At 39.2% G+C, this 12,742-nt stretch overlaps 1 protein-coding gene across 5 annotated transcripts in view; it reads right to left on the bottom strand.

Moving 5' to 3' along the window:
• Positions 1–12,176, bottom strand: part of mthfsd (methenyltetrahydrofolate synthetase domain containing) — a 48,661-nt gene extending 36,485 nt beyond the window's left edge. For 2 of the 5 annotated variants that reach the window (XM_073070353.1, XM_073070356.1), the window contains exons 1-2: positions 11,981–12,176; positions 2,429–2,532 (exon numbers count right to left, since the gene is read on the bottom strand). In XM_073070353.1, coding sequence (XP_072926454.1) covers positions 2,429–2,532; positions 11,981–12,008 — 132 coding nt within the window. In that variant the 5' untranslated portion in view covers positions 12,009–12,176. Of the gene's footprint in view, positions 1–2,428; positions 2,533–3,051; positions 3,070–11,980 lie in introns of those variants that run through there. The other 3 variants (XM_073070355.1, XM_073070352.1, XM_073070354.1) reach the window with 3 other exon arrangements.
• Positions 12,177–12,742: the final 566 nt, after the last annotated feature.

Here is a 12,742-nt window from a genome sequence, read left to right as displayed (position 1 = left end):
CTTAGCACCCCCCCACCCCAGTCAGGGTCACATGAAGCCATTTGAGTGGGTGGTGGGGGGGTCACATGAGCAGCACATGCATATCACAAGTCCTGCTAATGTGACCACTGACGCAAGGCAGACAATCTCTGAAGAGTATCGTGTCAGCTGTCTTGTAAAGACACTGTCCCGAAGAAGGCAATGGCAAACCACTCCTGTAGAAAAAGTTGCCAAGAACAATCATGATCACGGAAAGACTGATCACCCACGTCATATGACATGGTACAGCATGAACCAGATGTACAGATTGAGACTTCTCTGGTCATGAGTTGATGCAATATTCATTTGTACATAACACAGAAATAGCCTTTTCATTTAACCCTGATTGGTCAGTTAACTTGAAAGACCATAGAACAATTGGTCTCCATCATGTTAATCACAATGGTATTGCTGTAGGAGTGCTAGTTTTGAACCAGAATGTTAGGACAAAGTAGAACTAGTTTTTAAGACCTACTTATATTACAACAATGGCCTTGAAGTGCATTCTTGCAATGCATTATCTAGAGAATTAGATTAACAAAATTTACTTGGAGTTATCACAGAATACCAAATGAACTCTGCTCCTCTGTCTGTTCATGCAAATAAACTTTCAGACAATCACAATGGCATCGAATGTTAATATTTGGACATTACTCACTTAAAGCTCATTTGTACATGCCTTAACAAGACACAGAAGCCATTATTCCTGCATTGCTTAATTAGGAGCTGGTTTTCCTGGAGTTTGATGCCTGTCACCTCTGACTGGAATGTTCCTGTTAAGATTTTAGAACAGTGCTCACACCCAATCCAACCAGCACTCGGCTATGTGTCTCTTTCAGCAAAACCAAAGAGCTGATTAATAAGTTTAGGAGGAAGAAACTGGATGTCCATAAGCCAGTCCTTATGAGGGGAATGGAGGTCGAGAGGGTCAGTAGTTTAAAATTCTTTGATGTTATCATTTCAGAGGCTTTGCCCCGGGACCAACATGTGAGTGTCGATACTAAGAAGGCAAGGCAGTGCCTCTACTTTCATAGAAGTTTGCGCAGATTCAGCACGTCATCTAAAACTTTCACAAATTTCTATGGATGCACAGAGAAGAGTATCCTGACATCATGGCCTGGTATGAACAAACACTGATGGCCAAGAACGGAAAAGCCAGGTTCAAGAACAGTTATTATCCTTCAACCATCAGGCTCCTCAATCAGCATGAATAGCCTGATTCACCTCAACACCGAAAAAATATAGTAACAGTTGATTTCAATTAACTGTGGCACATCGAGACCAGCACATTTTGGCCCAACTAGCCGGTTTCATGGAAATAGTTTAAAAGGTATTAAAAAAAGACAAACTACAAAGTAACTAATTAAATATATAATTAAATTAAATACAGAACAAATTAGAACACTACCAATACTACTAATAACAGTCCTGGTGAAGGGTCTCAGCCCGAAAAGTCGACTGTTTACTCTTTTCCATAGACGCTGCCTGGTGCTGACTTCCTCCAGCATTTTGTGTGTGTTGCTTTGGATTTTCAGCATCTGCAGATTTTCCCATGTTAGCAATAGTACTACAGTATTATAATACTGTGTATAGTGCCTAATAATTCTCAACGGGGGAATTCATCCAGTGTACACTGCCATGTTCTTTTGATTGTAAATTAACATATTCCGTGCAGTAACCTAGTACAGATAACAGACTGGCTTCATACAATGCTTTTAACATCTGCATCACCCAAAACTTCACTTTCATTGTAACATTCAAGGTGATTGTCGACATCTTCAAATACTTCGTAGTTCCAAACTTGCTGAAGTAGTAAAATTATTTCTTTTTCACTCCCGGCCGTGGGCGGCATCTCCAAGTCTCAATGCCTGAAACCGCAGTGAGCAAAACAGTTCTGAATTGTCGCCGTGGTTATTTCTCACCAATTATCAATAACAAAAATCACTTTTTGAACAGAAACAGATGCAACTGATGCTAGTTAGAAAATGTTCTACAACAGTCTCGTGACCTAATTAAGTGGCACAGTGTCTCAAATTAATGAAAAGAGTCGTGGCTATTTTCTTTCCGGCTATTCTATTCATTGTGTATAAAATCTTTTAATTATTCTGTAAAAGTTTTTAAATAGAAAATGTTTTTAGTGTTCATTTTTTGCTCTAATTGTGTAGGTTAATAGATAGCACTCCACTAATCCAGGAAATTTATTGAATCAGCTTGCTGACACTGTGTAGACTTCGACCATTTTACACAATTGTAAGATAATTTATTCACAGTAGCATATTGCCGACAGATTCATCTTCAGTCTGTTGGAATTGCTAAGCAAAACAAATGCCACTTGCTAATAATCTGCCTCAGTCAGAATTGCCTATTATGAATCTAAAGAGAGAATTATAACTTCAACCTGCAGTTTTACCTTGAAATTCGGGATTCTGTGGTGAACAGGTCTTGGGAAGTTTGCCAAATTGTTTTCCTCCATATAATCCCAAACCTTCTGCCGAATATCCCACTTGGTGACACCTAGGACGAATTTAAGAAACATTCAGTCTCTTAGATAGGTACATGAATATGCACAGAATGCAATTGTGTAGGCAGAAGGGACTACCTAGGCATTTAATTACTAGCTTAACTATTAGTCACAGTAACATGGAATAAGGGGCCAGATCATTTGTTCCATTTTTCTATGTTCTATGTTAAATTTTGGTCTATCATATCATTCCAATTTTACAAGCCGATTATTTTTCAATAAACTGAATGAACATCCAAACGTTGTTACGCAAAGAATTCATATTTCCTCTTTGAGAAGAGGTAGAATGTCAATTTTGGCAACAGAAAAAATATATTTATAATCCACATAATTTATTATCTGCTTGAAAATAGAATTTTAATTATTTGATTTTATTTACAAAAGTGGCATTTTTATTTGACCACGAAAGCCAATCAGCCCATGACTAACACAGCTTGCTTAACAGTCATAATCTTTGGAATTTTCTTGCCAATGAGAAATAAAGTCTTAAATAAAATGTTTTAAATACTCACTGCTTAGAAGTTTTTGTTCCAGCTCTGTAGATGTGACAAATGGGCATTTGTACTTTACATGACAGATGCACTGTTTCCCTGCACCATTCCAAACACCATGGTATTTCTTTCATCACACATTTAATATAAAACCACTGTCTACTGAATACTGTTAAACACTGCAAACCAGCAGCAGAATCTGCAACCAATCTGCTACTGAGCACACCATTTGACCGAGGATCTAGTAACAGTCAGCTATTAGTTGCATAGTTAGCCAACTCATTGTTGAAACATTAAAGACTTATCTTTATCCTACTGGCAATTCCATTTGTCTTTTAATTAAACAGTCTAGTACTTTTTTGTACTAACTAGTGGTTTTATTATCCCCTTTCACCTGGTTCCACCATTTTTTTTGGCATTAACACTGAAGACGTCATGGCCATCCACTACAACCAAGGAGGTCTCCGGTTGTGATGATCACTCATACCACTGGAATAAGGTTTCTGAGGTTGAGAGAGTGGAACTGCCACTGTGCAATGACTTCTCCACTTTAAAAGTTTTCCTATCATTATCATTGAAATCGACGGACATCCAACAGACACTCTCCCCAGCCAAATCTTATCTTTTTATTTCCTTCTGTCCTCACACTTTCTTTATAGAATAAAATCTGTTTGACTTTGCACTAGTTTTGATGAATGGCCATTGACTTGAATCATTAACATTGTTAATCTTTACAGAGCTTCTGCCGGAACTGATGAATATTTCTATTAACTCCTGTTTTATTTCAGATTTACAACATCTACATTACTTAGCTTCAGAAGCAATTAAGTTTATACCACACTCGTCATATCAGTATAACAATTCAATATGAGAGCAGAATATTTTGTTCTGGTAATTTAAAGTCAGCATCTGGAGCTATTATTACAGATGTTCAAGTTACTTAGAAAAACTAATAAGGCAAAGGCAACATAATTTTTTGACATGATTATAAGACCATAAGACAAAGGAGAAGAATATGCCATTCAGCCCATTGAGTCTATTCTGCCATCTCATCATTTATTATCCCTCTCAACATTATTTTCCTGCCTTCTCCATGTAACCTTTGATGCCCTAACTAACAAAGGACTTATCAACCTGCACTTTAAATATACCCAATGACTTGGCCTCCACAGCCATCTGTAGTAATGAATTCCACAGATTCACCACCCTCAGGCTAAAGACATTTCTCTTCATTTCTGTTCTAAAGGGATGTCATTCAGTTCTGAGGCAGTGAGCTCTGATCCGAGACTCCCCCACTATAGGGAACAGTCTCTCTGTATCTGGACCTTTCAATATTCAGTAGATGAGAGACAGACAATCAGAACAAACAAAGGGACATATAAAAGGCTGCAAAGAGCAACTCAGACCTGTTGGGAGTGAGATGAAACCAAAAAGAAAATGTTGGAAATGCCCAAGAGCTAGAGCAGTGTCTGTGGGGAAAGAAAATACTGAATTAATATTAGACTATAACTGAATGACCTTTCAGTAGAGCTGATCAGGTCTGATACATAGAGGAAGTGAGTTACCTGGAATTGTTGAATTTATCATTGAGTGCTAGATGCAGCATGGTGTCCAGATGGAAGCTATTTCTCAGGCTCATGTTGAGCCTCACTGGAACAGTGCAGGGTTACTGTAAGGTTATTCATTTATAACATTAATTCAATATTTACTCTCCCCACAGACACTGCTCAGTCTCCTGAGCATTCCAAACATTTTATTTTTGGTTTCCTCTCACTCCAACAGGTCTAAGCTGCATTTTGCAGCCTTTGAAATGTCCCTTTGCTTGTTCTGTCTGTCTCTCAATCTACCAAATATTGAAAGGTCTAGATAGAGTGAACATAGAAAGACTGTTTTCTATAATGGGGAGTCTCGGACCAGAGGGCAGTGCCTCAGAACTGAAGAACATCCCTTTAGAACAGAGATGAAGAGGAATTTCTTTAGCCAGATGGTGGTGAATCTGTGGAATTCATTGCCACAAGAGGCTGTGGAGGCCCAGTCATTGGATATATTTAAAGTGGAGATTGATATGTGCTTGAGTAGTAAGAGCATCAAGGTTTATGGGGAGAAGGCAGGAAAATAAGGTTAAGAGGGAAAATAAATCAGGCATAATGGGATAGCAGAAGACTCAGAGACAAATGACATGATTCTGTTCCTCTGTCTTCTGGTTGTATAATTATGACACAAAATTATGTTGACTTTGCCTTCTTATTTTTTTCTAAATAACATGAATATATCTAATAATAGCTCCAGATGCTGACTTTAAATTACTAATTAATAAAGAACAAAAGATTCTGCTCTCATATTTAATTAGTTCGTCTATTATGCCTTCAAGAAAATTGTAATACAAACTTACAAGCTTCTGAAGCAAAGCAACGTATATGTTGTAAATCTGAAATAAAACAGAAATTATTAGAAATACTCATCAGTTCCGGCAGAAGCTGTTGTAGAGATAAACAACATTGAGCTTCACTGGAGCAGTAAGGTTATTTATTTATAACATTAATTCAATATTTGCTCTCCCTGCAGACACTGCTCAGTCTCCTGAGCATTCCAAACATTTTCTTTTGAGTTTCAATGCACTCCAACAGATCTGAGATGCACTTTGCAGCCTTTACATGTCCTTTTGCTTGTTCTGTCTCTTTCTCTCAAGAAGGAAACTTCATAAACAATACATCACCAAGTGTGGAGATATTGTTTTTATCCTATCCATCCCTCCCCAACTTTTTCACAATTTGTCTTGCCTCACTTTTCCAGTTCTAATATCTTCAACATGAAAAATGTAACTGTTTCTCTTACCAAGGGTGTTTTCCTTTTCTGTTTTACTTAATTTCAGATTTCTAGCAAGTGCAGCTTTTTAATTTTCCATATTTTGTTTTAAATTGCTTGGCAAGATGCAATAACAAATCTCAGAGTCGTATTCTGTATATGTACTTTGAATCTTTTGACAGGTACAGTACACCACAGGAAATAGTACTGGCACCCCAATACTGGATTCGGCCTCGCACATCACAGGTAAAGTCCTTCCAACCATTAAGCACACCCTTACGAAATATTGTCATAGGAAAGCAGCATCCATCATCAGAGATCCCCACCAGCCAGGTTATGCTCATTTCTCACTGCTGCCATTAGCTAGAAGGTACAATAGCCTCAAGACTCACACCACCAGGTTCAAGAACAGTCACTACCCCTCAACCATCAGGTTACTGAACAAAAGGGGATAACTACACTCACTTGCCCATCTATTGAGATGTTCCCACAACCAATGATCTCACTTTAAGGACTCTTTATCTTGTTATCTCATGTTGACATTATTTATTGCTATTTATTTATGTATACATTTGCATAGCTTGTTGTCTTCTGGGTTGATTTTTCACTGATCCTGGTATACTTACTATCTTATAGATTTGCTGAGTATGCCCACAGGAAAATAAATCTCAGTATTGTATGTGGTGATATATATGTACTTTGATAATAAATTTTACTTTGAACATCTTACAAATTATATAAATGACTTGAAGGAAGGAAACAGTTCCTTGGACTAAGATTCATGAATAGTTGGTTTCCCACTACAACAATTAAACATACTGACTGAATGCTATCATTATAAAGATAATCGAATACAATAGGAAGAGTATATTTTAGATACATACAGGATTATTGAGATCACATCTGAAGTACAGTGCACATTACTGGTTCCCTGATTTATGGATATAATGCACGGAAGCAGTTCAGAGAACAGTTATGAATAATAATACTTGTAATGGGTGGATTGTTTTTTTAAAAATTTTATTTAGAGATATGCACAGTAACAGGTCCTTCTGGCCCAATGAACCCCCACTGCCCAATTATATCTGTATGACCAACTAACCTACTAATCTGAACGCCTTTGGAATGTGGGAGGAAACCAGAGCACCCAGAGGTGGTCACAGGGAGAACATACAAGCTCCTTGCAGACAGCGGTGGGAAGATTTTGTTGGATAGTCAACACTCAAATCTGCTGCTTCTAGTGGACCGAGAGGGAACTCGACTCATAAGGTGCAAAAGGTGGACGTGGAGTGGTTATTTCCTCTTTCAGGAGTTTCTAGATACAGGTGGTCACTATTCAAAAACATTAGGTCAACCACTGAAGGTGAATATTTTTCTATGAGGTGTGTGGGTCTTTGGAACTCCTGTGCTCATAATGGCTGTGGAAGCAGAGTTTCTGAATATTTTTAGACAGAGGTGAATAGATTGTGATAAACAAAGAGCAGAAGGTTATCCTGCATAGACCAGAATGCAGATTTAAAACTCATGACCTACTTCAATGGTACAGCAAGCTCCGTGGTCTGAGTAATTTACTCCTAATCCTAATTCAAATGGTTGTTTGATCCATAGCTATGGCACTTCTTTCCATCCTTGTCTCTTAATGTTCCTGATGTCCAGATACTTTATTGGCTCAATTTGCAACTCTGGAAGTCTTAATTTTATCCACAAATATTCTTCTTAGAATATTTAAACCTTGGAAATCAAAGCATCCATTTATCACCTCTTTCTGCATTCCAAAATGTTTAGGCAAGATTTATTGCAGTAAGTTGTTCAAAGTAGTTCTTACTAAGGAGTAAGTACAAATTCAGACCCTTGTCTGCAACACGCAGCCATAATCCTTGGATTTAAAAAGTGTATAGTGCGGCCAATGCTTTGATTTACCATTAATATCCAGCACTTTTATTGCTGTACATAAATATTTTAAAGTATCATATTGCTCACAGCTATCGTACATCATGAAAACAAAACATGACAAATGAGGCAGAAGACAAGTCTGATTTTAATAAGGTTGCATACTTAAGACTATGCCTCATAAAAAAAGCCATTTAAAAAATAAGTAGAAGTAGCCCTGGAAATAGAATCTATTGACAGGTAAAATGTTTTGTTCCTTTCTGATACCTAATGTTCACAATTCAGCAAACCAATCACTCAAAGGAACAGTTTCTTGCAACGTCTGTGCTTGCTGCATGTACCTTGAAAACTCTGCTGTAAGGTTCAAATGGAAACTGGATTTATAACCGAAAGACTAAAAATAAAGCAGGCTCATGGAGAAAGAGCAAGAGGTTTTGTTTTTTGTGAAACAGAATTTGGTACTGATGCTCAAATGCAGGGATTCCTAATCATTTTATGCCATTGGCCCCCACTACCAACCGAGAGGTTTGTGGACCTCAGTTTGGGAACCCTTGCTCTAACAAGACGGGCAAAAGTCCTCCCTTTGTGCTACATGATCCTATGCTGTATGCTTGTTAAACATGGTTTAAACATAATGAGATTTTATTTTACTTAGAGATACAGTGCAGAATAGGCCTTTCTGGGGCACTGCCCAGCAATCCACTGATTTAACACTAGCCTAATCACAAGACCATTTACAATAACCTACTAACCATCTTTGGACCATGGGAGGAAACCGGAACACCCAGTGGAAACCCTTGTGTCCACAGGGAGAGTGACCTACAGATGGCATCGGAATTAAACTCCGAACTCCTGAACATCTCGAGCCGTAACAGTGTTGCACTAACCGCTACACTACCGTGAGATCCCAGAGGTGTTCCTTATACTTCCATTAACCTCCACTTTTGGGTGATATTTTTGAAAATTTACGTTTTAAAAGTCTAGTCAACAGCTTTCAGTAACCCTGCTGCTACTTCATAAGCAATGCCGACAAAGTCCTCAAAAGAAATAATGTTTATATTTATCTGACTGCACAAAGAGACAAATGACTTATGCAAACTTATGCAGTAATTACTACACCTTAAATGAAAACCGAAAATACTCAACAGGTCAGGTAACATCTGTGGAAAGAATAACAAAGCCTATGTTTCAAATGAAAGACCCTTTATCAGAACTGAAAAGTGAAAAGACCTTATTTATGAGTTATGCAAATTAGCTATTTTGTATAAGTTATTGAAACTCTGTGCTTATTCCTCCTTTTTGCATTAAGCATGAAAATGATCAGCAAAATGTGAAGTGTATGCATATTCAATTTGAATGAATTTAAACATCACAACCCGCTGCTTCTCAATATCTTTTATGAAAGATATTGAGGAATTGCTTGTGGGTTGTATCCTCATCTTTCTTCACTCCTGAGAATACAGCCGTAGAGTAATATAGCACAGAAACAGGCCTTTCGGCCCAAAATGTCCATGCTGACTACCCTGCTCGTCCCAGTGGCCCATGTTCACTCACATCCCTGCAAGCCCCTCCCCTCCATGTACTTATCCAAATACCTCTTAAAACAAGGGTTCAGAACTTTTTTATGCTATGCACCAATACTATTAAGCAAGGGGTCTGTGGATCCTAGACTGGAAATCCCAAGCTGCAAATTGTACCTGCTTTGACCACTTCATCTGGCAACTCATTTTAGATATGTGACCCTCTATGTAAAAATTTACCTGTCAGGTCTCTTTTACATCTCCTCCTCCCCCTCTTACCGTGTACCTGAGCCCCTTAGTTTTGGAATATCAAACCATAAACAAAAAGGTGCTCAGATTTCAATCCCAACCAATTTCTGGCATGTTCTAGAAATTGCTTTATATTTTTTTTTATGCAAATGTTGTGCTTGCTACTGTGGAATTTATTTCAGTTGGAAAGGGAGTTGGGAACAGCAATACGACTCGCTGGTTGGTGAGGAGAGGCATCTGTTAAAATTTCCGACAGACTGTCCCTATTCAGTGAACAAAATCGATTCTCAACACAGTAACATTGGACTGGATTGTGCTCACATGTACAGTTGCAAGAAAAACTTTGTGAACCCTTTGCCGTTACTTAGTTTTTTGCATTAATTACTCACAAAATGTGGTCTGATCTTCATCTAAGTCACAATAATAGACAAACAACAATCTGCCTAAACTAATAACACACAATTGTACTTCTCGTCAATACTGAGTACATCATTTAAACGATCACAGTCTAGGTTCAAAAAAGTCTGAACCTCTGGGTAAAGCCTTCTATAAAAGCTTTTTGGAGTTAGGTGTTCCAATCAATGAGATGAGATTGGAGGTGTGGGTTGTAGAGGTGCCCTGCCCTCTAAAAACAACATACAAAGTCAGGTTACTGGCAGAGACTGCTCTTCTCAAGAAAGATCTGTTTATGTGCACCATGCCTCGATCAAAACAACTTTCAGAGGACCTTCGAAGAAGAACTATAGAGATGCATGAAGCTGATAAAAGCTACAAAAGCATTTCTAAAGAACTGAGTGTTCATCAGTCCGCAGTAAGAAAAATTGTCTTCAAATGGAGGAAATTCAGCACTGTTGCTACTCTCCCTAGGAGTGGACATGCTGCAAAGATCACACCAAAAGCACAACTGGAAATGCTGAAGGAGGTGAAAAAGAACCCAAGGGTAACAGCAAAAGACCTGCAGAAATCTCCAGAACTTGCTGAAGTCGCTGCTCACCTGTCCACTATAAGAAAAGCACTGAACAACAATGGTTCATGGAAGGACACCATGGAGGAAACTACCACTCTCCAAAAACAAAAAAATTGCTGCTCATCTCAAGTTTGCAAAAGACAACCTGGATGTTCTACAATGCTTCTGTGGACAGATGAGACCAAAGTCGAACTTTTCAGCAGAAATGCACACCACTACGTTTTGAGGAAAATGGGCAGGCACCGCACTTCACACCAAATCCTCACCCCAAGCATGGTGGAAGGAACATCTTGATTTTGGTCTGCTTTGCTGCCTCAGGGCCTCAACAGCTTATAATCTGAGGGAACAATGAATACAAAATTGTATTAAGACATTTTTACAAGAGAATGTCAGGGTAGCGGTCATATCCCCTGAAGCTTAATAGATGGTGGATGATGCAACAAGATAATGATCTGAAACACAAGAGTAAATCAACAAGAGAATGGTTAAAAAAAGAGGAAAATTAGTGTTTTGGAATAGCCAAATCAGAGTCCAGGCCTTAACCCAATTGAGATGCTGTGGCATGGCCTGAAGCTGTTCATGCAAGATATCCAAAAAATATTGATGAACTGAAACAGTTTTGACTGGAGGAATGGTCTAAGATTCCTCCTTGCTGTTGTGCAAGTCTAAGCAGCAGCAGCTACAGGAAACATTTGAAAGAGGTTATTGCTGCCGACGAATATTTTACCAGTTATTAAATACAAGGGTTCACATACTTCTTCCAGCCTGGACTGTGAATAATTAAACAACATGTTCAGTAAAGACAGATAAAGTACAATTGTTTGTGTGTTATTAGTTTATGCAGATTGTTTTGTCTATTATTGTGACCTAGATGAAGAGCAGACAACATATTATAAATAATTAATGCAGAAAACCAGGTAATTACAAAGTGTTCACAAACTGTATACACTTACTGTAAATCACAGGTTCCCCCATCATATTGTGTGTGTTATTCTAGATTTCCAGCATCTGCAGAACGTCATGCGTTTGGGTTAACATTAGTTTAAGATTAAAAGGCCTTTATTAAAATTGCTGCAACTTTGTTGTAGTGCATTTGTAGCTTCAGTAACTATTTGAATGTTGAAATGAACAACCATTTATTTGCCTTACAAAGTGGAGTACACATATGTGAACTCTCCAGATTTAATTTGGATCCACAATAACACGTTAAAGTCACCAGGGGATCTAACTGAAAATTTCCAGTCCCCCTCCCATCCCCGTGCATTGCGTCTAAAGCCGAGGAGATGTCAGGGTCATTTCAGCCCGCTGGTTTGAGTTCTCCCCTGCAATGAAGGCGGGGGGAGGCTGGAAATTAACTCACACGGCCACGTGGGGTCTGGATTAATAACACTGGGCCACTTCAATGGACAGGTTCCTAGATGGGGAGGGAGCTCGCGCGATACGAAACGATAAGGCTTTTCAAGCGTTTGTGTCAACGCATGAGGATAAACAGATATAGGTTGCTACAGCGGCCCCATACCAGGTTTTAACTTGATTGCAGGCTCCATGGGTCTGGCCACTGTCACCGAGCGCACTCGGACGGCTGTGCGCTGCTGAACGGGGACAGGAACGGCCGATACGCAGAGTTATTGGAAGCAAAAAGCGCACCCGGGTTGTAACCTCGACTCCATACCGGGCCCTGGCCCTGCTACGGTGCAGCGAAGAGCCACGACTCCCTCTGTTCGCCCCGCCTCGTTCCGCCTCCACGCTGTAAGACTTGCTGAACCCGAAACGGTGCGTATCCCCCGGGTACAATTCCAGCCTTTGTCAGCTGCAGCCTCCAAACACCAAACCCCTCACCTATTTACATACCACATTTATTAAGCAGTTACAATCCCGTAACAATGCAGTCGTTAATTTCACTGTGAGTTGCACACAACAATACTGTATCGTAGGACGGAAACCTCTCTCCAAGTCTGGTTTTAAAAGCGACTCCAAGTTCGTGAGAAGAGCTGGGTCAATCATAGAGCCGTGCAGCTGACGCTTCGGCCCCACTGGTTCATACCAACCAATTTGACTATCCCAGCTAGTTCCACTTGCCCATGTTTGGCCAATAACCCCCTAAATCATCCTATTGATGTACCTAGACAAATGCATTTAATATACCTGTCAACCTGGGTGAAAAAGCTACCACCGGTCCCTATTAAATCTCTCTCGTCTCCTAGAGTCATAGAATCACAGAAAATTACAACACAGAAACAGACCCTTCAGCCCATCTAGTCTGTACCAACCCATTTAAGTT

Source organism: Hemitrygon akajei, chromosome 17 (genome assembly GCF_048418815.1).
Source record: "Hemitrygon akajei chromosome 17, sHemAka1.3, whole genome shotgun sequence".
NCBI lineage: Eukaryota > Metazoa > Chordata > Chondrichthyes > Myliobatiformes > Dasyatidae > Hemitrygon > Hemitrygon akajei.
Note: the sequence above shows the minus strand (reverse complement) of the source record. Positions and strands in the feature narration are given on the sequence as shown.